We start from the raw sequence: 22,095 nt of genomic DNA, 5'->3' as shown, positions 1-22,095 counted from the left end.
TAGAGAACCCCAAAAAAAAAAAAAAAAAAAAAAAAGGCACAAAACTTTATGACCATTAAAATTATAGGTCATTGTCGTTTTTGGAGTAACAATGACAAGTGCTTCTCCATTTTGCGCATTGAGTATATTGCTGATTACTATCCTTCTTTGCAGCTGTGAATAGTAATTCTTCTTGGTAACAGACCAAAAGTTTTGAATCTCTTGTACCACCATCCGTAAAGTTTATATGTCCTTCCCATCTTTCCTTGTCTCATTCTCCATTATCTGAACGTGGAAACCATTTGGAAATTGTAAACCAGGAGTTCGGAGTATATTCCCTCCTCTGATTGCATCCCACCTGAAAAGTTCAGTTTGAAACATGTTAATCTCTGTTGCTCTGTTTCTCTTTGTCTTTGACTCTCTCTCTCTCTCTCTCTCTCTCTCTCTTTCTCAGGACATGCTTACCTGTACTTGGTAACTAAGCAATGGAGGAATACTGCCATCTGCACTTTAGTAAAATCTGTTCCAACACAGAATCTCATACCGCCACCGAAAGCCATGAAATGTTTGGATGCACCATTTGATTCCATTCCCTGTATGTCACCAGTTTTAAAATACAATCAGAAATAATAAAACTAGTCAAAAGGTTTATGTCATACAACATTTCATTTATGGTAAAATTAGCAGCTTGTGGGTAAAGTAGAACAGCTTACCTTCCATCTCGAAGGATTGAACGCCAGAGGATCTTCATATTTTGCAGGGTTTAAGTGTACGGCTGGGGGACACACCATGACTGCCCAACCTGCTGGAATGGTATAATCTGCATGAAAAATCAAAATTTTATCATATGTCAAAACCAATATTCTATGCCTGATTAGTTCTTGATTAACTATAATTGTCAATTTAGCGAATAGCTTTATTACACACCTTTAAACTGGATATCTCTAAGTGCTCTCCGGAAGATACCTGGGACAATATTAGCGAGTCTGACTGTTTCACTGATGAACTGCAAGTTGAACCTATCAGTTTATTGAAAAAATAAAAAATAAAAAATAAAAAATAAAAAAAAGGGCTACACCTAGAAAATTTATTAAGCTTTGAAAAAAGTTTCTGACCCACCTGAAATGTGAATGTCATTGATTTGTATTCTTTCCATGTGAGTCCAGAATCAGGATTTTCCCTTTGTTTTACAATGGATTCATGCTCCTCCTGGTATAGGGTAGAAAATAGACACATCGAAGAATTTGTTAGTTTCTGGTACCAAAAGGAAATATTGTCAAAACAAATGGTTTTTAAGTTATTTCCCCATACCCTTAATTGGCTTAGCACCAGAGGATGGTCTGAAAGAAACTTAACGGCTAAAGTTATAGCTAGGGAAGTTGTTTCAAAGCTGGCAAACAGTAACACAAACATAAGATCCAAGGCAATTGCCTCTGTTAGGATAGTTCCTTCTTTCTGAAGTTCTTCGAGGACGAAATCGAAAAAATCACTCTGTTGCTTCTTGGTATTTTCCCTTCTTTCTTGTAGCAGATTCTTCAGCATGTTCATTGCTCTTTTCCTACCCTGTCAACAGCTTAGAAGAGTTAAGACCAAGAGGAGAGACAAAATCGTTTTGCAAACCTCTATATAAAAGGTTTACTACATCTTTTGCACCCTGAGAAATTTGATTTGATGCTTGATATATATAATCAAGTCTACTTGGTATCAGCTTTGTATATACATATATATATATATATATATATCTATGTTCTTCTTGACCTGATTTCCTACTTTCCACATTGACCTAGTGTGTGAGGAAGAAAATGCAGGCTTACCTGTAAACATTTATGATAAGCTGTTCCAGGAATGTCCAGAGGGAAGGAGATTAACCCCTGAATGAATGCAACGAAGTTTTGCCTTAGATTCTCAGAGGAGTTATTTTGATCATAACTGATCAGTTTCTTTGCAGTCAAGTCAAATATCATCTGCATAAACCAAGTTATAATCAGACTTTTAAAAAAAATAAATAAATAAAATAAAATAAAATTCTTTCACTTATTAATCAATCAGAGAAAATAAGCAATAGTTTTGGCCTGAAAATAATTACACTTGCAGTGGCCTCTTTTAATTCCACACTATTCTGATTTGACCATTGTTGTAATCTTCTAGTTGCAGCTTGCTCAATTTGAGGAACCATCTTCTTAAGGCTTTCAGGACCAAAAAGGTTCAGAACCATATTCTTAAGGTACTTATACATGAAACCATGTAACGAACCCACATTTTGTCTTCCAAAGATCTCTGTAAATGTGTCTGGATACCAGCTCTGAAACAAATGTCCCTCTTGTTGGAAAATGAAGTAATTTAGATCCGGGTCTGTTGATACTACAACCGGTCGACCAACCAAATTGGTCTTGAATATAGGCCCATATCTGAAAAGGTAATAAATTTGAAAACAAACATTGTTTAAGAACAAATAAAAATGAAACGTTTGAAAAGGAAAACAAACTGGGTTTTTGAAATATTATCAAAAGATTTTTACCTTTTCATCCTTTTCTTAATGAAAGGAGGAATATCAGAAGAAGTATTGGGACTGAAAAACTGAAGTGTCTCTCCAAGAAGTGGAAAACCCATTGAACCAGGAGGTAGTTTTCCATTGCATCTGGGATTTTTCCATCTGTAAACCCAATGTGTGATGCATATGATAACTAGAGCTCCAATGCACAGAACCCACATTTTTTTTTCCCTATAAATAGTTTCTTAAAGAAGATTTGGAACTTGAGGAAAAAGAGTTATATAATGCTGTATTAGTTTTTTTTGTCAGAAAAAAGAAAAATTTAGAAACAGAGTTGAGAAACACTAGGAATATGAAAGAAGAAAGTTGAGGTGAAAACGTGTGGAGAAGAAGAAGACAAGAAGGAGAAGAAAGTGCTGGCATGTATCTCAGCAAGCATTTCGAGATCTTCTTAAATAGAGAAGCTTGGAATTCATAAATAACTAGTACTTAAACAAGGAAAATAATATTAATATTTTTTTGGGGTGGGTTTTCTCTGAAGTTGGTTGCTCAAAAAAAGCTGTACAAGTAGTTAGAGATAGAATAGAATAGCTTAGGATAATTCCCTGTCTAGACGTACAATTATATATATATATATATATATATAATAGATATATGTTTTTTGTCAACGGCCTCTAAAATTGTGTTAAGAGAGAGCCTTGCATGACTATGAAGCTCACCACGATGCTTCCTCTTTTCTTGGTGGATGATGTTTGGTTAGAGCTGGCTAATTAAAAGATTATTAATTAGAAATTAATATAAGTTTCAAAAAAAAAGAAATTTATATATTTATATTTATATGCATGTATATTATGTACCAAGGAATTTCCTAAAGAAAGCACGAGGCTGGATTTTGGCCTTTTTTAAGGAGATCTTGCAGGTAATAAGAGAATACTCTACCCTAGATTTGAAAAGATAGAGGTTCAAAGTATCTGTCTGACCAAACTTAAGCATCTGAAACAAAATTTCATTGGATCGTTATACTGTAAAAATTCTATAAAAAATCTAAGTGGGTTTTTCCCTCTTTTGGCCAATCTTATGAAAATCTGAACAATATCTATGATAAATACTCTCCGATATCTATGACATGCTAACTAACATACACATGTTTGTTCTTCTGTTTACTTTCTTGTTTTCCTTGTTTTTCAGAATAAAATCTTTTCCTAGATCTCCTTTGGCTGTAATCATATACATATATATATATATATATAAACAAATATATACTATAAAGAAAATAATATTATCCAACTTCAACTTCTCAATCTTAATGCATACATCACTGGTGATTTTGGTAATGGATCATTGTTCTATAGATATATTCATGCAACTACTACCCTAATTTTTTTTGTGTTATCATTTCTGTGTAAATTTTCATTTTTTGTTTTTTTTTTTTTTTTTGGATTAACTATTTTAGGTAGTTTCATTATGACGATTAAGTTAATTAACCCAATTTTCCACACACATAGAGCACCGCCCCCACGGGTCTAATGAGCCGCTGTCTTGGCCCTGCAACAACTACCACAATATTAGCTAGGTGGAGGTCACTGTGAACCACAAATCCACAATTATATGCAATCAGCTTTAATATATATATATATATATATATATTATTAGTTCTTTCTGAGTATATATCTGTAGCTACAATATTGTAAGTTCAATTTGCAAATATGGACAATATAAGAGAACAGGAATTCAGACAATGCTAGCTATAATATTCGTGAAAGTTTGCCTAGCTATAACTTTGTCTGCTTAATTATATGGGTTTTGTGATTCTCTTTTAACACATATATTGCATTGAAACTTTGGAAGACTTATAGACAATTATATGTGATCACCTGGGTGTTCCAAAGCTGTAAAGTTAATGCCGTTTCTAGGACTTATGCGGTGTTAAACCGGTTAGAATTAGATCGATATGATCTTTCCTCCCACTTCGTGAAGAAGCTCTCTTTTGTTTTTCATTTAAGCACAAGACGGTCTATCTCATACTTAGCTGTTCAAGAAACTAGAGTGTATATAAAAAAAAAAATATATATATATATATATATATATGTGTATATGTATAATATGAGAATAAGACAAGGAACAGCTTTAATTACATTACACTAGTATACTTGGTAAACTTAATTGGATTTATAATATTAAACACTCTTAAGTATGTCTTTTGGTTTATTTTATTGTAAAAAAATTGTTGGAAGAGTGTGATGTAGAAAATTTTGTTTTCTAATGGGGTTGATAGGGGTTTTATTTTATACAATAAGATGACACGCACACATACACACAGGTTGCTTGATTGTTTGGCATTGGGCTTGGAAAGGTCTCCTTGAAAGGGTGCAGAATAATGACAGCTCAAACAGCTCTTAATTATTATTTTTTTTTCGTTTTGGTGGATTCTAAAATAATAAATGAATAAATAATAATATAAAAACAAATAAAAAATATTATACACACTCTCTATTGCTACAAGATCAAAATTGCTACAAGATCAAGTTTTGTGTTGTCTTAGACTCCAGGTTTTTTTTTTTTTGTCCCCTATTAAATTAATAAACTTTTTGATCATAAAGTAAGGAGCTTTTTCTCTTATAACATGGAAAACTCTTGTGTCTTTGTTGGAGGTCCTACCTGTCTTGATTGAACAATGGCAGAAAATCTGATTGTGCGAGCCCACATGCAAAATCAAAGTCTATCATCATCAGACAGGTCTTTCATTGTATGCAAATATATATTGAAAACCACTTTCTTTTTCTAGCTTACACAGACAGAATAAGATGATTATTGTTTCAATTGGAAATACATTAATCAACTAGAGGGTTTACACCACTCTGCTTATACTCTATAATTGCCAAAAACCAATCGGACATCAAAATTAAAAACAAAGTATGAAAAGTTATCTATACTATGTTGGTGTTGAAAGTAGGCTTTGTCACTACTGTTGAAAACAGAGTTGTAGCAATAAAAGAAAATTAAAATTGTAATGTAATTAAATTGAAACTAAAATTTCAAAGTGATGTTAAACTTTGAAGAAATTAAAATAAACTTCTAAAGTTATGTTAAACTTGAAAGAAATTAAAATAAAATTTCAATGTTTGTTAAACGTTGAAGAAAATAGAAAATTAGAAAATTAGAGAAGGAGAAGAATGACAAATTTTGTAATATTGAAATGATAATCTGAATGAAACATCAAATAGGCTTATGAAACATCAAATAGGTTTAGAGTTCTATTTATAAGCATAAAATCCTAATTTAACTAGAAATAGGAAACTAAACACACACAAAAATAAACAAATAAACAAATAATCATGATAAAATCCAAAAAATAAATTCTAAAAAGAATAGAAAAATCTTATAGCTCCAAAACTCATCTTGAGATTTTTCTTAATTAAATCCAACTTGCTTCATCCGTTATCAATTAAAACTAGATCAAGTTTATCTTTAACATGAGAAGCCATAAACAAACACTCTGTAGCATCATTTTGCTCATCCACATGGTTGACATGTTGTGGAGGTGTTTGAGTTGTTTAATTTTGCTTGGCTCAACAAAATCTTTCAAAACGGCCAATCTTATTGCAAAAAATTACACTTATTGAATCATTTGCCTTCTTGAGAACTTTCACATATTTCATCAGAGAAGTCAAATCTGTGAATAATCATCAACCATATTTGTAGTATGTAAAAACTTTAATGCCTTGTCATTGTAGTGACCAAATCGTTGATGTCATCTCCTATTCTCATAAACTCTAGCAATTAAGGTATGGTGATGTAGAGAATCACCTTTCAAATAAAATGAATTTCCAACCATTTTGATCATAACAATCTCAATTACATGTGGATCACAAATGGTACAAATAGAATCTTTAAAATTAACGGAGAAATTTTGTTATGCAGTAACTGAGCAATATTCAACAAATTTTGTGATAATCTTGAAACAAATAAAATATTAACAATATGTTTTTGTCCTTACTTAGTGTGCATTGGTTACTGTACCTTGTTCTTCTGTAAAAACTCTCTTCATATCCAAATACCACTTTAGTCCGAATGATTTTATCACTACCGATAAAAAAATGCAAAACTTTAGCTGTGTGTGAAGTGTAGCCACTATCAATCGACTATGTATAAGAATCTGCTTCACTATCAATCCGCGAGGCCATAAATAAGTATTATGTATCTTGTTTTTGTTCATCAACTGAATTGGCTTGTTGCGGGACTTGTTGAGTTTCTTGAGCTTTTTTTACATAATAAACTTTTTTTTTTTTTATGACCATTCCTATTGCAAAAGTTGCAATGATAGATTTGCTTGTTCTTGAAGTGGCATTACTTCTCCACATGGTTGGTTTTCTTACAATGATGGCATGGAAGAAACTTGCCCTTGTTTGATGCTTCTCTTTTCCTCTTGCTCCCGTCTTCTACAATTGATTAAGAATCAAATTTTGAGGCTAGCTTCTTACCTTTAGACTTGGCTGAAACATTCCTTAAATTTGTTTAGAATTATGGATTGCATTTCTTTGCTCATGAGCTTGGAGTTTGATGATCAACTCAGCAACTGACAAAGTAGTCAAATCACAAGATTTCTTAACAGCTGAAATCTTGGTTTCAAATTTATTTGTGGCACTTAACATAATCTTATCCACAACCCTTTGATCAGGGAGTTGATCTCCAGCAAGCCAAATTAGATTAACAATCGTCATCACCTTAGTTGCATAGGCTTTGACGATCTCAAATTCCACCATCCTTAACATCTCAAATTCTCTATTAAATGTTAGGATCAGGTTAACTGCTTTATGGCATTCCCCTCGAATTCCTCTTTCAACTGGTCCCACTCTTTGGCTATATAACAACTTATGGTCCTTGAAAAAATTGAATCATAGATAGCCACATGACTGCAATATAAAGCCTTTGGTCTCTTTGATTTCTCATCTTCATGTTGCCTAATCTAATTTAGAAATTTATTTGCAGGCAAGGAATCGGTCTCAATTTCATTCATCACAAATTCCCAAAGACCAAGTGCCTTGAAATAGGATTGTATCTTAACAACCCAAAATTGATAGTGTTCACAATAAAATTGAAGGGAAGAAGAAACACCATAATTTGAAGACATGGTGAAAGAAAATCTTCTCTAAAACAAAAATTACTGGCCCTTAAATCTAAAGCTCTGATAGCAAACTGGCTTTAATAAAGAACTATGCTCCGATATCACTATTGAAAACGGGCTTTAAATTGAAAATAAGCTTTATCACTGCTGTTGAAAACAAAGTTGCAGCAGCAAAATAAAAATAAAAAATTCTAAAGTAATTAAATTGAAAATAAAATTTCAATGTCATGTTAAATTTGAAGAAATTAAAATAAAATTCTAAAGTTATGTTAAACTGGGAAAAAATTAAAATGAAATTTCAAAGTTTGTTAAATTTTGAAGAAAATAGAAAATTAGAAAAAATTAAAGAAAAAGAAGAAGAATTATAAAAATTATATTATTGAAATAATAGTTTGAATTCTGAATGAAACATCAAATAGGCTTAGAATCCTATTTATAGGCAAAGTCCTAATTTAACTAGAAATAGACAACTAAACAAATTAAAAAAAAAATGAAAACTAAACAAATAATCATAATAAAATCCTACAAATAAATTCTAAATAGATTAGAAATATCTCATCAAACTTCAATAGTTGGAAGTTTAATGAGGAAATCATTAGTTCCTCGTATAACCATCCTAAATTTATTTAATATTTCTAATCTTTTTTTATGCCATAATAATTAAGAAGGATGGTGATGGTAATGAATATGCTTAGAATGATGATGTGGTGTTGGTTTTGAGTTACTCGAGAACGAGAAGATTGAGGAGAAAGTTGTTGCTATTTGTGCCGTGCACATTTGCATGTATTATTGAAACAAATTAGCAAATTAAAGTAATATATATGCTACTATTATTACCCAGATGACAATTATGCCAGCAGCTATGACTATCATTATCATGCATACTTATTAGCTACCGCCTATTTCCCTAAATTATGCCAATTTTGAAGCTCCTAATAACTAATTAAATTATATAAATGTTTTAAAGCGTAACTAACTAAATTTCGTTCAAAAAAAAAAAAAAAGTAGTGATTTAATAAAGAAAAGAACCTTTTTACGTTGCATAGTTTATGTTTAAAATGTTTTATATTATTATAAAAAAAAAATGTTCATTGTTTTTAAAAAGTTGGGATACTTTTGGCTCCTTATTACTTGGGAAAAAGCTGTTGGGAAATCCCAGAAGACATTTATGTTAACTATTTCATAACACCAAAAAACTAATAAGTAAAATTTAGTAAATGGTATTATAATTAATTATTCAAATGTGGTTGATCATGCGGTATATATAATATATATTCATTAAAAATAATTAAAATATCTATTGAGAAATGCACCCGTTGTACGAAAATCTCAACCCAATTTTACTATCCAGCCCTAACATTGTGGTTGCATTTAAAGATCTTTAGATGATTAAGATGTTGATGGCTGGGAAGTTTGATAGGGTAACGAATATTATGATAGATATGACAAAATTAGATGGAATTATAGGCCATTTACAATTTATACAATGTCTAACACTCCTTAACAAATGATACTCATCAGCAAATGACATAGTTAAGAAAATAAATCGTACTTTGATAAATATAATGTGATAAATGATATGTTTGAGAGAATAAATCGTATTTTGATAGACATAATGTAATATGTATTAAGAAATTTAATATGTTAGATTTTTTTATAGATAACAAGTAATGCTTAATTTACACCATATGGAGATATATATAAACCATATATGTTAAAATTTAAATTTAAATTAGTTGAATACCTAATTGCTATGTTGAAAATTTATTAACATGATAAAAACTAAGATTATTATTGTTTTTGTAAATTACTAAAAATTGTCATTTATCCAACCAAATTTTTATATTTAAATTATTTAATAATGGGGTACTCTCGATCCTTCCTTTATACAATCAAGTTTGAAATTTTCCAATTACATAGCTCATTGATATTGGCATTGATATTGGCATCAGAATAAAAAAAAAGAAAAAAGAGCTCTACTTAAAGGTTATAACAAATAAGGTAAAACTACATTTACCCCCAAAAAAAAAAAAAAGATAAAACCAAGGTTTAAAATATTCAATATTTTTTCAATATTTCCATTTTTTGAAAGAATCGAAATAAAATTTAAGTTCGACATAAAAATTGAGAGAATTTCTATAATATCCTTTGAAATTTTCGGTAAAATTTCCATAAAATATCTACATCAAATTTTTAACGATTTGGTTAAAAAATCTATAATTTCCATGAAAATTTTGAAATTTTCCATGGAATTTCTACTGAAATTTTGAAAATATCAGACATTTTTTTAATTTTTTTTAAAAAAATCATTAATATTATTGATATTTAGTAAAACTTTTTTATCAAATTAACTTCATTGATAATTTTTTTACCCTTTAATTTCTTTTTAGATATTTAATAATATAAGCAAAATAGAATGAATTGAATTGAATAACATTAATAAGTTCTATTTATTTATTGAATATCGATAAAGCAAAAATACAAAAATTATGGATTATATTTTTGAACATTGAAAATTTTAACATTTGAAACTATAATGGAAGATGATGATGAAGAGGGCAATCAAATATACCAATGGATGAATATGGAGGAGATCCTGATCTAAAGATTACTCAATAAGCTGAAAAAGAGGGAATAAATGTTCAAAAAATAATTGCTGAAGAAGTAAATTCTATTAGTGGTGATTCATTTCAAAGGCTTATGAGAGAGTCAACTAGAACTACTAGTGCTTCAGCTCTATTAGGTGGTATACATTCACAATTTGAGATTCAAGAAATCCTGAACCAAAAATTGCTCAACAAGTTGAAAAAGAGGGAATAAATGTTCGAAAAGTGATTGCTGAATAAGTAAATTCTAGTAGTGGTGATTCATTTCAAAAGTTTATGAGAGAGCCAACTAGAATTATTAGTACTTCAGCTTCATCAGGTGGTACACATTCACAATTTGAGACTTTTAGTAGTCACTCTAGCTCCAGTGATGATGAAGATAACTTTAATAAATTATCTGAATTAGAAGTTAGAAAAGATAGTGGCCAAAGGGAATCATCAAGTTAAGAAGTTGGATTAAGCCCATTTACTGGTGAACAATATTACACACATGCAACACAAGATAAAAATCATGGGAGTAGAGATGCAAGTCAAGGATTCGATGCTGTTAGAAAAGACTATATACGTAAAGAAAAATCTATAATGGAGATGTCACAACAAAAAAAAAATATTCAATTTGTATGAATTTTGAATCTATGAAGGTTGGAAGTCATTTTCATAATCCTTATTCAATTGATATGTATGGAATGTCATCAATTAGCAACTCATGGTTATCATTTCAAACTTAACAATCAAAGAATAGTAGTTATGCACATAATCAACTAATAATGCAACATCCATATGGTTGGCAAATTAATAATTATATGTAAAATTATAAGGAAAATACATATTTTCTTAACTACTTCTCATATTTCATATCTCAAAATCAAAATGAGGAAGAAATCGATGATTTTCAACTACTCAGAAGTTCTATATGATATTAAGATGATATTTATGAACTACAATGTAATTATAATAATCATTTTATATATTTTATTTAATAAATAATTATATCATATATATATATATATATATATATATATATTTTTGATATATTTTTATTAATAATAATTTATCTATAATCATTAATGCTTATTATAAATCAATTCATTAAAAAAAATATAATATCTATTTAATATTTTAATAAATTTTATAATCAATTTGATAATTAATAATTTAAATAAATTAATTTTAAAATTTTAATAAAAAATTTTATTTTTTAAATAAATTTTTATTATTTTTTATAACTTTTTATCGATATTTAATATTTTTTAATATTTTTATAAAAAATTTATATTTTAAATTTTTAATATTCCTACGTATTGATTTTATTGATTTTATGAAACTTAAAACAATTACTATTTAGAAGTTAAAACAAACAAGTTGTTATTAAATTATTGTGGAGACCTGCATACTTTTTATTCCAAAAATAGAAGGCCGGTGGCAGTGACGTAAGTCGTGAGCACATAGACAGAGTCTCACCTTCACTCACCCTGTCAGACCGCCTGTTTTTGTGTCAGGAGTTGACTATTTTTCTGTTCTCCCAGTTGGAGCAGCTTTAATGGCTGTCGTGTAAATCGTTAAAATTTTTTAGCACATAAAATATGAACAATCAATCTACCTCCCATAACAAGACAATTACGATAATTTTAATTTGTTAATTATTTAATTATATTAAAAATTAAAATTTTAAATTTTAAAAAATTAATTTAAATTTAATAATATATTAAAATTTTATTTTAAAAAAATTATTGATAATTTATAATATAATTTTATATATTAATTTTTAATGTAATCTAATAGTTAAAAAAAAATTTAATATTAATTTTAATATTAAGGATTTAATTTGAACATAATCATATAAATAATTATTTTAAAAAATATTTATAATCGAGTTTAAAATGTTTATAAGTTACTGTAGCAAAAAATATTATAAACAACATCCTATTTTTTGAGGATTTATTAGAGTCAACAAATGTTTAAAGATTAGCCTTGAGCTTAGTATGTAACATCTGACATGTGAGATCATGGATTGGGGAGAAGAATTGTTGTTAATGATAACATAAAAGAAAACAAAATTAGCCTTCCTAAAAAACAAAATCTTTCTTTTAAAGGGGAAAAAAAGAAAAAAGAAAAATAAATGTATTATTAATTAATTAGGATTTTTAAAAAAAAATCTTTGTAAATCCCTTTTAAATTGAAATCTATTAACTATCTCCTACGAAATTGATTTTGTATAAAATATATATTTACACAAACGTAGGGAAACGACAAGTCCGGTAGAAGAAGTTATGTTAGAGAAGAATCTATGGGTGGGTCCTTTTACATACGTAGGATTAGCTGTTTATGATTGCCAAGATAACAATATATATACATATACAAAAAGCGTATAATTTTATAATTATTATATGTAATAGAATTAGAAACAAGGAGACCATGAATAGAGTTGTATTAGGCATTTACTTGTGCATTAATTTGACAACTAAAGTGTAACATGAATGGCTTATATATTCATATATAAAGAGCCCTTCTATATACATATATATATATATATATATATATATAACTAGATTCAGATCTAGTAGATTTATCATTAGGATATTTTTTAATATTTTTATATTGTTTTAATAATTAAAATTTAAAAATATATTTATGATTCATCTAATCTTTATAGGATTCAGTTTTTAAATAAAAATTAAATTGTTAGTTGATTTTTAAATCTCAAGTTTTAAAATAATAGAAAAGTTAATAAAAAAAATCTAATACTAAGACCATCATATCTATCAATTTGGTATGAATTGGATTGTAAGAAATCAAAGTTGATGAATTAGACCTAATGTAGCTGTTAACTTCCAAAGTTAGATCTTTTATTATTATTATTTGTCAAATTGTATCTAATTAAATATTAATATACCTAGATATATTTGCCTCCAATTTAATGGTAAAATAAACAATAATATTGATGAAATTTCAAAACAATTAATGATAACATCTTATAATAAAATCAATTACTCTATGAAATTTCCCATTAAGTACTCTTAGTTATGAATATTTGTTGTTATTATTGATCAAGGCAGGTGTGAGGAGTTGCAGATCATGCATGGTCGATTTCTTTCTTTCAGGCCATTGGAGAATAGGGTAAAGAAAGTACTCATGAGGTGGAGAAGGGAGGTGTATATATATAAAGGATGAAAATATTGTTGGTTTAGGGCTCGCTTTTTCCATATGCAGATCTAATCAAGAGGTATATGTATCTTCACCCTAAAAAAAAAAAAGGCAAATGTGTCAATAAAATGTTAATTTGTTAAATTATATAATTTATTTTCTCGCCCACCTTCTATATCAAAGCTGCAACTTTTAGAATTTTATATATAACTGCCTAAAATTTATTGAAAACATGCATGGAAGAAACTCTTTTCTTGCCCTACAAACAACTGCCTAAAATTTATATATAACTGCCTAAAATAGGAATTTGATGAAAGCTCAACTCTCTCTAAAGTTGAACTTTGAATCATTTAAATTAATTCCTCACATATGCGACGAATTAATGTAATGTATAAACTCCTCATGTTGCACTCTACTTTTTAATCCTTGCACCTCTACCTTTTAGGTCTTTGTCCCTTTAGGACAGCTTTAGATGTATATCAATGACCTGGATTTGACCGTGACTGGAGTATTAAAAAAAAAAAAAAAAAAAAAAAACCAATTTATCATATGTGCAAAAAAAAAAAAAAAGGACATAATATATTTTATATACAAGTAAAATCCACATTATACGTAAGCAATCTTGATCGAATATTCACCCAAAAAAAAAAAAAAGAAATCTTGAACGTATCATTTCCCCTACTAAATCACTTGAAAGTAAGTTCTTAGTAAAAGGCCATTAGTCTTTTATTTTTTCCTTTTTTTTTTTTTTTTTCCATCTACTTAAGATTATAGTCACTGCTTGTTATGCCAATATTATCCATGTAGGGATTACCTATTGCTACTTCTTTTTTGAAAAAATAAACTAAAGTAATTTGTACCTTTTCTTGCTTTGAACATTGGAAAGATCTTAGTTTGACCGTTCAATTTTGGGCCTCAAAACTTCGTATTTAGGCAATCAAGGATTCAAATTGTTAAGTGGATCTAATCTGTCATGAAAACCTCATGGTGCAAAATTCTTTTTAACTTACTTTTTTTTTTTTTTTTTGGATAACAATTTCTTTTTAACTTACTCGATAATTCATTGATTTGAGAACCAGTAATATGCTAATAGTCTTCCAAACCCACCCCATCCTTCTTTAATTAAGGTTCACTTAAAGAAAAAAAAAATGAAAGAAAGAAAGAAACTAAAAAATATATATGCTTCCAAATTGATATTCATTGGCTTAAAAAGCTTTTTTGTTTCTTTTTAAATCAAATTTTACTTTGGATAGCTTATTCATTAAAGTGTATAGATCCTTACCTAACAGATTTTTATTTTATTTTCTTTTTTTTTTTGAAATATTTTATTTTCTTGTTTTGGATTGCTAAATAAAAAAACAAGGCTACAAAGTTAAGTAAGTTAAAAATGTGGTCACCTATAAGTTAGGACCATGATTAATTTAAGAGCCTAGGGAACTTGTCCCTTTTATTTGATTTAAAAAAATAAAGGGTACCTTTTTTGGTGGAAAAAAAATAAAAGGGTACCTTGTGAAACAAGCAAGCCTTATTTCCAATTCATGCATTCAACAATAATTTCTTCATTCAATTGCACATCCCTTAAGCAAAGATAAGAGCTGACCCTTTTGCTTCTTTAGCCTGTTTGCATATTGAGAGGAAAGTACACTGGGCTCGGTTTGACCCAGCCCACCACACCACGATAAACAGCTTCAAAAGGAATTCTATGCTTTTATTTTCTTCTTTTCTTTTATTATTTATTTTTTTCTGATCTATGATAAATTAAGAAATAAGTGATTCTTTACTCACAAACTTGACTTAAAAGTATTAAATAAGTGATTCTTTGTTTTGATGTTGAATACCCTTTAGAAAAGAATTTTTTTTTTCTCTTTTTTTGGGGAAAAAACCAAAAAAAAAAAAAGAAGAAAAATATTCCATTCCAAGGGAACCCATCATTTTTTTTTTTCATGTTACTGAAAAACCATTGCCCATTAATAGTTAAGATTTTGAAAATTCTTCAACAAAATCATTTCAAAAATCTATTTTCCAATCACAAAAGAAATGAACCCCTATATCATGGATGAAGATCTGGTTAGGTACAACTTTAATTTTTCCCTCCCTAAAAATATATAGGAATGGTAATTGCTGGTTAGTAGTGACATAGCCGTTAATTTCATTCCATTATTAGCCGTTAATTTCATTCCATTATTAGTTATTTTTTTAACCTGTATAGTGATATTCCGACAAAAAGCATTTGTATTTTGCATAAAAATTATAGTTAGGAAGTAATTAATAAACCTGACTGGTACTATAATAAGATCCAATGTGTCCCACTAAAGTCAATGAGTTGACTGCCTACGGCTTACTAATTATGGATACCTACCTAGCCATGTTGGTCCTCACCTATCCTAGATGTCTAGAATGATGAAATGGGATGGGAGAAAAAAAAAGGGAAATCCTATAATCAATTAATAGCAAAAGTTTATTAAAAAACAAACACACACACACACTCAAAATTGCAAAAAGTTGAAAATGGGTTGGTCTCTGTTCCTTGGACGATGCCAAGAAATGGTAATGAAAATAAATCCCAAACGCACAGGTATTTGTTTCTTATACTTATGACACCAGAAAGATAAACAAATAAGTTGGAAACCAGAAGATGATCTGGATCTGCCAAATGCAATGCGGGGTTTGGTAAATTTCCCTGCTGCATTATACCAAGTTTTTGTTCTTTTGCGGACGAAAAATTGTGCTTGGTTTTTTCTTGCTAGCAGAAGGGTACGAGTTCTAGAGTTACTAATCCATGAGTAAAGTAAAACCATCGAAAATTAAAGCAAGAAGAGGAAATGGAAAACTGTATCAATCATCTTTGCTATAAATCTGACATCCAGTGTACTACAATATTTACTCGGTTCTCTCTCTCTTCTCACTGTCACTCCCTCTCTAGACCAGTATACTGAGTTGCAACGAAAAATACTGAGGCACAGTTAGTTAACTAGTCATTACAGATTCTCTGAATTTTAACTTAAAAAAGTTTTGCCAAAAGCTGATTGAGAAAGCAGAGCCAACGGCTGATCGAGAAAGAATTTCAGAGAATGTAGACCTTCCAAACAACCGTATAATGGCTTTCAAACTTGAACGACTGTGAGTGTTTTAGTCAGAGAATGCCATAGGCAGCACATAACTGCGTATTTGGAGCTGTAGAACTTTTAACAATTAAGCGTAGCCAAAATAATCAGAGCAAACTTGTATGGCTGCACAAAGTCCTCAAGATTTGACGTTCTGAAGCTTTGCAGAAGAGAGCTTTCTTAGCTTCCTATCATGATTGAGCATTGCACTTACACTCTCAACCACCAAAATAATCTGTAGGCAATGGCATGCATCAGTAAAGGAATCAAGCTAAAGCATTCTAAAGATTTGATACAATGCTAGCAGTTGACAATCAGTAATCTGTTGTATCAAAGAATTAATAACAAGAATAGTGTGTTTGCACTATCAGGTAGATAATTCCTGAAATGTGTCAACTTGAAGCTGACAATGAGCATAACTTGATTGGAAGGCAACGCATTAATCTACACATGTTAACCATGTCAATTCGAAGACTTATGGGAAGGTTACTGGCATAGCTCCGGTAACACTTTCTGAAATCAAATTTTAAGAGAAAAAAACAAACATTTTATGGCCCTCCAAAAGCTATGATTATAATGATCCAAAACTCTCAATTTAATATTAAAAAAAAAAAAATGGAACTCTTGACTAAAAGTAACAAACCTGCAAGCAGGCGTAAGCCATGGCGGTTGCATAGTAGAAATTTGCATTTCCAGTTCCCTGCACATTTTGTTAAAAGGGTTACAATCTAAAACAATGTCTCTAACGTTTAGATCAACTTCAGAGAGTGCCATACCCTCCATATCCATAGGTTGTGCATCACAGGGCTAAGGAGGGAAACCCCAACATAAACACAGAAGATGAAGAAGGAGAACTGCATTTCTGCATGCCATGGAAGATAGACAGTTTAAGATGCCAACCAATGTCAGAATGCAACAGTAACAAAATAGAATCAACCAACTTGCCTGCTAGTTCATTAACAAACAATCCTAACAAACCCAATGATAGAGCTGAATCTCCCACCTAAATAAAATCAAACCAACAAAGGAAAACCAATCAGATTGCCAACGACTCATAAATCCAGAAACGTGAAAATATAAGAATCAAAAGAGCATATAATTTCATAAGCAAGTCAATTATTAACAGGCAGGAGTGCTAATCAATAAGATGGTTCTATCATATGTGATTAGAAAATTTTGAAATTGAGATGGAAGCTTGTAAGCTTCAAGTACCAGAAGCAGCAATTGAAAACAAATTAGTCACCAAGAAAAGAAAAAACAACTCCTAAAACATAATTTAAAGAAGTTTTGGTCTCGCCAATTAGGTCCACTATGTATGAGGAACAACTCCTAAAACATAATTTAAAGAAGTTTTGGTCTCGCCAATTATGTCCACTATGTATGTGGTTACTCCATTTAGGACAATAGACAGAGAAAGACCGGAATATACTAAAATTAGAGGGTGACATAATATATGAAATTTCAAAGTACAAGCAGCAATATCAAGAAAATTATAGACACCTACGTGGAGAATCAGGTTCCAATTACAAGGGAGTTTCACCTTGAAAAGTTCAATTTCATGAATTTTAATTTTCCTTATTAATTATTACTATTTCTTTTTAAAAAACTTGAAGGGTAAAAGATGTAAGATAATTATCCAACTTAGACAAAGATTACACCAACTTAAGACAATTATCCAATTTAGACATAGATTACACCAACTTCAAATTGACAGTTGGTCCATCAAATTAGTAAACAGATCAGCTTTTCTACATCAGGCTCTCTAGTTATTTTAGTATTACAAATTTGACCAGATCTAAGATCTTGAAATTTGCATCATCTTTTGTCATGCGTAAACAAATAATAGAAAGACAATCTGTTACACACCATGGTTGATCCTGGTGAAAAAGACAATTTCTGCAAGTTAGGAAAGAACTTACAGAAGGATAAGACTTGAGCATTGAAGAGATTGTGATGTACACAAATGCGAGAAAGCAAGGGCGGTGGTTCAGCCGTATAGCCAATGGGAATATCATAAATATAATATTCAAGTGGAAGACAATCAGAAAAAAATTTCTGAAAAAATCAAAAACTTCTGCAAAGAAGTACCTACAGAAGAAGCACAGATGATGAACAAGTTAGCACCACAACTCGAACATCTCTACACCAACAACAAATTTTTGGCTCACCATAATACACCTATATTTGGAGATAAATCTTGCATGGTGAGGATGAACCCATACGTGCTGCAAAGACCAGTCAGATACAGGAAGAGTTAATATGTATTATTTAAGCAACCAGCATTAGACATAAACCTTCAGCTAGAACTTTCCTTCAAATTGACTAAGACCAAATTTTTCTACATGAATAAGATGAGCTTTAAAATTTTAACACAACTTTCTTCTTTATTACATTACCAAATTCATTGTCGTGTGCAGCCAATGCTTATACAAAGTCTTTAATCAACCCCATTTCATATGGAACAAAAGACTTTTAAGAAGCATTTAACTTTTTCCACATACTGTGAACTTCATGATGCTGTCATTTACCAAAAGTACTTGATCTTTCACAAATTCCCAAATAATATGTCAACTATCTATTACTAATACTGTAAAAAGGTAATGCACTCACATCCTATATTGTATATGTATAGTGACACATAAAAAATTAAGAAGCAGGAAAATCAATTCAAGAGACAAATTCCGTTATATTAAACTGATACCTTTTAAACATCTCATTAAGACCACCATACTGTTTAACATATATGCCACATAGAACTAAAACATAGAGTGACCATATAATAATCCACAATAAGAAAAGATTGACGGGTCTCCAAGAGAACACAATGGCTAGTTCTGGTTCTTTCATTGCTTGCCCTTGATGAAAATCACTATCATTTGAGGGGTTATCTTCAAGTTTACCACCTCTCCTTTGTAGCAACAACTTTCTAGGCGGAGTATCTGTACCATATCCTAATAAAAGAATCACCTGAGGAAAAGTGAAATTGATTACTTACATGCATGAAAATGGAAATTTGTAAAATCTTCCTTATGTTATTCTAAAGAATATGTAGCCCAGTTGGATCAAATACAATGGGTAATTGAAAACTACATACTGGAACAATTAGAATCACTGGGTAAAGAGACAGATGTGTTGCCATGACCCAGCCAAAAGCTGCCAGTGGAACTATTCCTGTGGTTCATCAAAAGAACTACATTCAACAGCAAATTATAATTACTAAAAATAATACAAGATAACTATCCTTCATCTGTTTGTACATCAAGTGCTAATCCCTTCAGAACATAAATGTAATTATGAGAAGGCTAATGAAATATGATCATAAAAGATTTGCTCATGTTTCCGAATAAAAAATAAATAAAAAATAAAAAAAATAAAAAATAAAAGAGTAGACATTGAAAATCAACACTAAAATGAGAAGTATAAAAAAAAAATATTCACCACCATAAGAAGAGATTTGTATCTTCTGATTTTGATTTTTTTTTATTTTTTCTTTTTTCTTTTTTTTTTTTTTTCATTTTATTTGTCTTTTTTTGTTACAAGGTAGCGGATTGCAGCTATAGCAGGAGCCTATTTGTTAACTAGATCTCTTAGCTCCATTATATTGGCTAGAATAATAATTTTGAGTTATATCATGAGTAGATTAACCAATTTCAACAAAACTTCAAAAAAATTACCATATAGTCTTAAACACATTATTAGCTTCTTACTTGAACATGCTCCATAAATGGACAACAAGATTGCGAGGTTTTCAATTGGGGATGTTGACAAGCCGACACACGCAACTATTGTGAATGGATTCCACAAGTAAATGAGGGCAGCAATATCTCGAGAGGGAAGAGCTGCTGCAACCAACATAAATGCTGTAATTTATTAGCTTGTGAAGGGCGATGTAGAGAAAAGGAATGAAGTGGGGAGGGAAACCAAGAGGCAATACAAAAATTTCCATTAAACATTTGCTATAGGCTATCCAAGAAACTTCCATTTTCTAACTGTCCCAGTTAATCAAAATTTATACATTTAGTGCCACAACCAATACATAATTTTACTTCTTATACATGCTGACACCATTGATAAAAGACTGAATCATCCTATCTGCATCAGAACTCAAACAGGTATTGGTCTTTATATGTGATAATTACCTGAGCTTTTTGAAACTGTATCAAGATCTAGTGATTTCAAGCTCCTGCTATATGTAATTTGAAGCTTCTGCCCAATAGCTCGAATAAGTAATGCATTTATAAAATCTGCAATCACAAATACCAAACTGTATCCAAACAGATTTTGACATCAACATAAGTTAAATAAGAAAAGAAGAAGAGAAGAAACGTGGCACAACCAAAAACAAAAGTCAGTTGTCCCCTACTTTTAGGGAATTCAAGAAACAGACTAAGGCAATAATATCAAAAGAAACATAGAAGTAAAAGAAGGGAGAAAACTAGTCTAACCTGTATAAAAGATTGTTGGGCTGCCCTTCAATGCTGTGCGGCAATTAAATTGTAGAGAAAATGTTAGAAAAATTTCGTGCTATGAAAAAGAGCAAGCTTCAGATTTCAAGAACGCTAAACTCAGTGTGAGGCAGCTTGGGAATGTACTTGATAGGGAAGCCAAAAATAGGATTTGATATATAAACAGAACAAAGAATTGGATTTAGCATCTGGGTTCTTTGATTCCAAAGATCAGGCTCTAAGATATAAAACTAGAACAAGTTAAAGCAAATTAACCCACTATAAATACTAAGCTACAGAGTTTCGAGCTTTTATGGCACCTTTTGATTGTGAGTGGCCCAAGAACAGCTAGCAATAAAGGAGAACCGTGGTACATAGATCCTGTCAATTAAACACGACGCAAAATTCTTAGAACCCAAAATAGTAATAATAACCCCCAAAAAAAAAAAATTAGTATAATTTAACACTATTTTTCACCCAAGAATTAAAAATTAAAAAAAAAAAAAAAGAAAAGAAAACCTGCATAAGGAGACACTGATGACTGCTTTAACCAGTACCCTTCAGCCACTGAAAATAGATTCAAAAACAAATAAATTAATTAATCAATGCAAAGTTGATTATAGCCATGAAGTGAAGCTTTCTGAGCTAGAGAGAGAGAGAGGAAGAATACGGCGACGAAGGCTTGTGAGAGGAGTAGAGACTTCAGGGCGAGAAGAGAGATTGAGATTGCTTGGGAAATATATGAGAATGAGCCTGAAGATGATCGATGCTGTTACCCATATCCAAAAGCTTCCTTCTTTCTTCTTCTTCGCCATTTTCTTCTTTCTGTGATGCTCTGTGATTCCAGAGAACAGAGCCAGCAGTGGCGCTCGGTCAGCGTTTCACCAAAACCAGAGAGGTGGGGGGGAGGAGGAGGATGTGATTTCCGAGCACCAAAACGGTTCGTATTGTTGTTGTTGCTTGTACTGTCATTATTTGAAAAGATGAGGGCCATAACTGTAAAATTTGCCATCGACATATTTCTAGCTAAAACCTAGATTTCATTGTTGGGATGCTAAACCTAGAATTTGTAATTAAAAAAAAAAATTGCAAATTGCAAATATATATATATATATATATACAGAAATTCTATGGTGAGGATGGTTCACATGAAGATCGCAGTATTAGTGACGGTTTTTTATAGTATTAACGATGGTTTCTT

At 30.4% G+C, this 22,095-nt stretch overlaps 2 protein-coding genes across 4 annotated transcripts; both read right to left on the bottom strand.

The window, feature by feature from the left end:
- Positions 1 to 28: 28 nt before the first annotated feature.
- Positions 29 to 2,878, bottom strand: LOC107430010 (cytochrome P450 87A3). The gene is made up of 9 exons (XM_016040789.4): positions 2,498 to 2,878; positions 2,066 to 2,387; positions 1,794 to 1,943; positions 1,291 to 1,542; positions 1,099 to 1,188; positions 907 to 985; positions 693 to 799; positions 445 to 572; positions 29 to 337 (listed from the first exon to the last, which is right to left on the bottom strand). The coding sequence occupies exons 1-9, from the start codon at positions 2,689 to 2,691 to the stop codon at positions 223 to 225; spliced, it is 1,437 nt and encodes a 478-aa protein (XP_015896275.2). The 5' UTR covers positions 2,692 to 2,878; the 3' UTR covers positions 29 to 222.
- Positions 2,879 to 16,164: 13,286 nt separating this feature from the next.
- LOC107430012 (uncharacterized) lies at positions 16,165 to 21,871 on the bottom strand. Of its 3 annotated transcripts, none has more exons than XM_016040791.4 (14): positions 21,565 to 21,871; positions 21,414 to 21,461; positions 21,215 to 21,275; positions 20,895 to 20,927; positions 20,589 to 20,713; positions 20,157 to 20,309; positions 19,544 to 19,620; positions 19,151 to 19,416; positions 18,618 to 18,674; positions 18,369 to 18,537; positions 17,395 to 17,452; positions 17,226 to 17,311; positions 17,093 to 17,149; positions 16,165 to 16,684 (listed from the first exon to the last, which is right to left on the bottom strand). In XM_016040791.4, exons 1-14 carry the CDS (start codon positions 21,707 to 21,709, stop codon positions 16,589 to 16,591), a joined length of 1,431 nt encoding a protein of 476 aa, XP_015896277.2. In that variant the 5' UTR covers positions 21,710 to 21,871; the 3' UTR covers positions 16,165 to 16,588. The 3 variants fall into 3 exon arrangements, with proteins under 3 accessions (XP_015896277.2, XP_015896279.2, XP_015896278.2); XM_016040793.4 differs by having other exon boundaries at positions 20,157 to 20,288; positions 21,565 to 21,869; XM_016040792.4 differs by having other exon boundaries at positions 20,157 to 20,291; positions 21,565 to 21,867.
- Positions 21,872 to 22,095: the final 224 nt, after the last annotated feature.

The sequence above is a fragment of the Ziziphus jujuba genome, chromosome 6 (genome assembly GCF_031755915.1).
Source record: "Ziziphus jujuba cultivar Dongzao chromosome 6, ASM3175591v1".
NCBI classification, from domain to species: Eukaryota; Viridiplantae; Streptophyta; class Magnoliopsida; order Rosales; family Rhamnaceae; genus Ziziphus; species Ziziphus jujuba.
This window is presented reverse-complemented; position numbering and strand designations above follow the sequence as displayed.

What these genes read in the sequence shown, in the direction of transcription:
- LOC107430010 (XM_016040789.4), bottom strand. Translation starts at nt 2,691, where the DNA reads ATGTGGGTTCTGTGCATTGGAGCTCTAGTTATCATATGCATCACACAT. An exon ending in CTTATCATAAATGTTTACAG is followed by an intron (nt 1,543 to 1,793) that starts GTAAGCCTGCAT and finishes AGCTGTTGACAG; the next exon opens with GGTAGGAAAAGAGCAATGAA. An exon ending in TGGTGCTAAGCCAATTAAGG is followed by an intron (nt 1,189 to 1,290) that starts GTATGGGGAAAT and finishes ACCCTATACCAG; the next exon opens with GAGGAGCATGAATCCATTGT.
- LOC107430012 (XM_016040791.4), bottom strand. Translation starts at nt 21,709, where the DNA reads ATGGCGAAGAAGAAGAAAGAAGGAAGCTTTTGGATATGGGTAACAGCA. An exon ending in TCTCACAAGCCTTCGTCGCC is followed by an intron (nt 21,462 to 21,564) that starts GTATTCTTCCTC and finishes ATCTATTTTCAG; the next exon opens with TGGCTGAAGGGTACTGGTTA. An exon ending in CTTAATGAGATGTTTAAAAG is followed by an intron (nt 18,675 to 19,150) that starts GTATCAGTTTAA and finishes TGGTCTTTGCAG; the next exon opens with CACGTATGGGTTCATCCTCA.